This window comes from Mercurialis annua, linkage group LG8 (assembly GCF_937616625.2).
Source record: "Mercurialis annua linkage group LG8, ddMerAnnu1.2, whole genome shotgun sequence".
NCBI lineage: Eukaryota > Viridiplantae > Streptophyta > Magnoliopsida > Malpighiales > Euphorbiaceae > Mercurialis > Mercurialis annua.
The window spans coordinates 35,371,145-35,373,856 of NC_065577.1; the positions used below are offsets into that span (position 1 = coordinate 35,371,145).

The window sequence follows — 2,712 nt, forward strand, 5'->3', positions numbered from 1 at the left end:
ACAAGAAAATCATGTCACTATTTAACATAGTGGACATGGAATTGACATATAATGCCATCCTAGGAAGACCTTTCCTCCATGATTCGGCAGCGGTAACCAGCATCAGAGCGCTGGCAATGAAGGTACCAACTGAAAAGGGAGTAGTGACGCTGAGAGGAGACCAAGGAATAGCCAAGAAGTGCTATGACGAGTCAGTGGTGGATCTCCAAGAAAACAAAACCGAAAAGAAGGAAGAATAGGAACGAAAAAAGACCCATCATCAGTAACGACTTCACGTCTTACCAGATGGCGTCAAATCTATCTTTAATTTTTTGTATGCCATCTTTTATCAATAAAAGTTCAATTTTGCTGCTATTTGATTAGCCAGACGAACCAATAAAGAAATGAAAATCAAGAACAGCCACGAACAATTAAATCAAAGATGAAAGAAGAAAAAATAAAGATCAAATTCAAGAAAGGCTAAGAGCCAAGAAAATGAATATACTCAAGGCAAAATCGCCAGAATAGGCAAAACGCCACTAAAGGTTAAAAGCCAAGAAAATGAGTTTAAATTAACTCAAGGCAAAATCGCCGGAATAGGAGAATCGCCACCAAAGGTTAAGAATCAAGAAAATGAGTTTAAATTAACTCAAAGCAAAATTGCCGAACCAGGCAAATCGCCACAAAAGGCTAAAAAATGAGTTTAAATTAACTCAGAAAAGGCAAATCGCCAACAAAGAGTTTAGATTAACTCAACAAAAATAAAAAGAGTTTAGATTAACTCAACAAAAACAAAAATAAAAAGAGTTTAGATTAACTCTATAAAAAGCAAAGAACAGGGTTTAGAATAACCCTCGAGGCAAATCAAGTACATAAAAATAAGGCGAAAGCACATTTCGAAGAAACATAGAAAATATATTCATAAATTGTGAATTACAAAAAGCAAAATCAATACATCAGCAAATACAATCAAAAGAAAAACTACTAGACGCGGTCTTTAGACATCTTGGCGAGAAGATCACGGGCGATGGCCTGGGGATCCAACCCGTTAACCCCAGAAAGATCAATATTAGGATTCTGCTCTAGAAGCTTCCTCCCAATCGCAAGGCGATACTCGCTTATCAAAGCAGAGTAGAAAGCCTTCGTATCTAGCAGACGGATGTGAAGACCCTCAACCTCCGATCTTAGATTGTCCCTCTCCCCACCAACAAGGGAATTGATCCGAATAAGCTCCTCAATCTCTTGAGTCAAGTCATCGGTCTTTTTCTCGATCACTTTCACCTGGCGATCATTAATCGCATCCTGCGCCTTGAGCTGCGCCAGGAGAGAATCATGCTCTTCCAAAGAGGCCTTCAATTTCGCCCTTTCAGACTCGGAAGTCGCCAAAAGAGAAGACAGACGCTCGACCTCCTCCTCGGCACACTGTCGGCGGTCGTTCAATACCAAAACAGATTGAAGAGCCTACACACAACAGAAATAAACAAATAAGAAAACAACTGAATACAAAAAACATATTATACTCAAGAAAGAAAGCACTTACAGAGAAACCATGAAAACAAGCCAGATCGGAAAGCTCTTGACCCGGCCTACCACAAAACCACGTGACATCAGCAGGAATCGCCAAAGTCCGGATATATTCCGCTAGCACTCTCGGATTCAGCAAACTGGCAGGATCCTGACCTTCGACCCACTGAACCAAGTCTGGAGCAGAAGAAGAGCTTCCAGGAAAACTCTCCCTCGTTGGAGAATCATCGACAACTCGACGTCTTTTTCTAGACGGAGAATCCGGGTCTCGACCTAGAGAAATCTCTCCCGAATCAGCAACAACAGGCCCCTCTGAGGCCACACCCCCAACTCCCCCCGAGACGATAGATGATGCTAGAGGGGGAAGTAGTGACGGAACCGCCTCGTCGCCTACTGGATCAGCCGACTCATCATCATCAACAATAATAATCTCAGGCAACGCTATCTCGGCAGGAGCTATGGGAATATCAACAGGAGCCCCATCCACGTCAATGTCGCCAGGAATAATGTTGGCAATAGGAACGTCAGGACCACCCATCGGAACGTCCAAATCTACTTGAAATCCGGAAAGGAAATCGTCAGAAGAAGAAGACATCCTACAAAAGAAACATTAAAAAGAACTTAAGCAAACTAATATACCTTGAACAAAAGAGTAGCAAAGATCCGCCAAGCCTCGAGGAGGATCCTCCAAAGGAAGCCATCGACGCCGAAGATGACTATTGACCAAGACATCTAAAATAGGACGCGATTCAACACTACAGGAAGATATGTCGAAAGCAAGTTTTGACTCGGATAAACTTAAAGGAGAAGAACAGCTCCGAACTGGATGAGAAGAAAAACCATCCGAAAAATGAAGAAAAGCAAATTTATGGTAGACAATAAAGAAACGCCTTCGCCAGCGACTGGTTAGGCAAGGAAGATAAATACGAGATCGCCCTTCCCTACCAAGGGCGAAAACGAAGCAGCCATCACACTTCCTAAAGTCTACAAAATGATATAACACTTTGAGAGAAGGGGCACAGCCCCGGAGCCTACATGCCTCCGAAAAGGCGAGCACTACTCTAATCGTACCAGGGTAAAGTTGCCCCAGAGCAACCTTTAAATCCCTACACACTTCTACTAAAAATGAATCTAAAGGAAACCTAAGACCAGCAGCAAATTGCTCTTCGAAGAGAACCGCCCTACAAGAAGATCCGGGAGAATCAGACG

At 42.8% G+C, this 2,712-nt stretch overlaps 1 protein-coding gene across 1 annotated transcript; it reads right to left on the bottom strand.

Moving 5' to 3' along the window:
* Window positions 1-873: 873 nt before the first annotated feature.
* LOC126660108 (uncharacterized) lies at window positions 874-2,434 on the bottom strand. Its single transcript, XM_050353442.1, has 3 exons — window positions 2,143-2,434; window positions 1,520-2,055; window positions 874-1,440 (listed from the first exon to the last, which is right to left on the bottom strand). Exons 2-3 carry the CDS (start codon window positions 2,039-2,041, stop codon window positions 964-966), a joined length of 999 nt encoding a protein of 332 aa, XP_050209399.1. The 5' UTR covers window positions 2,042-2,055; window positions 2,143-2,434; the 3' UTR covers window positions 874-963.
* Window positions 2,435-2,712: the final 278 nt, after the last annotated feature.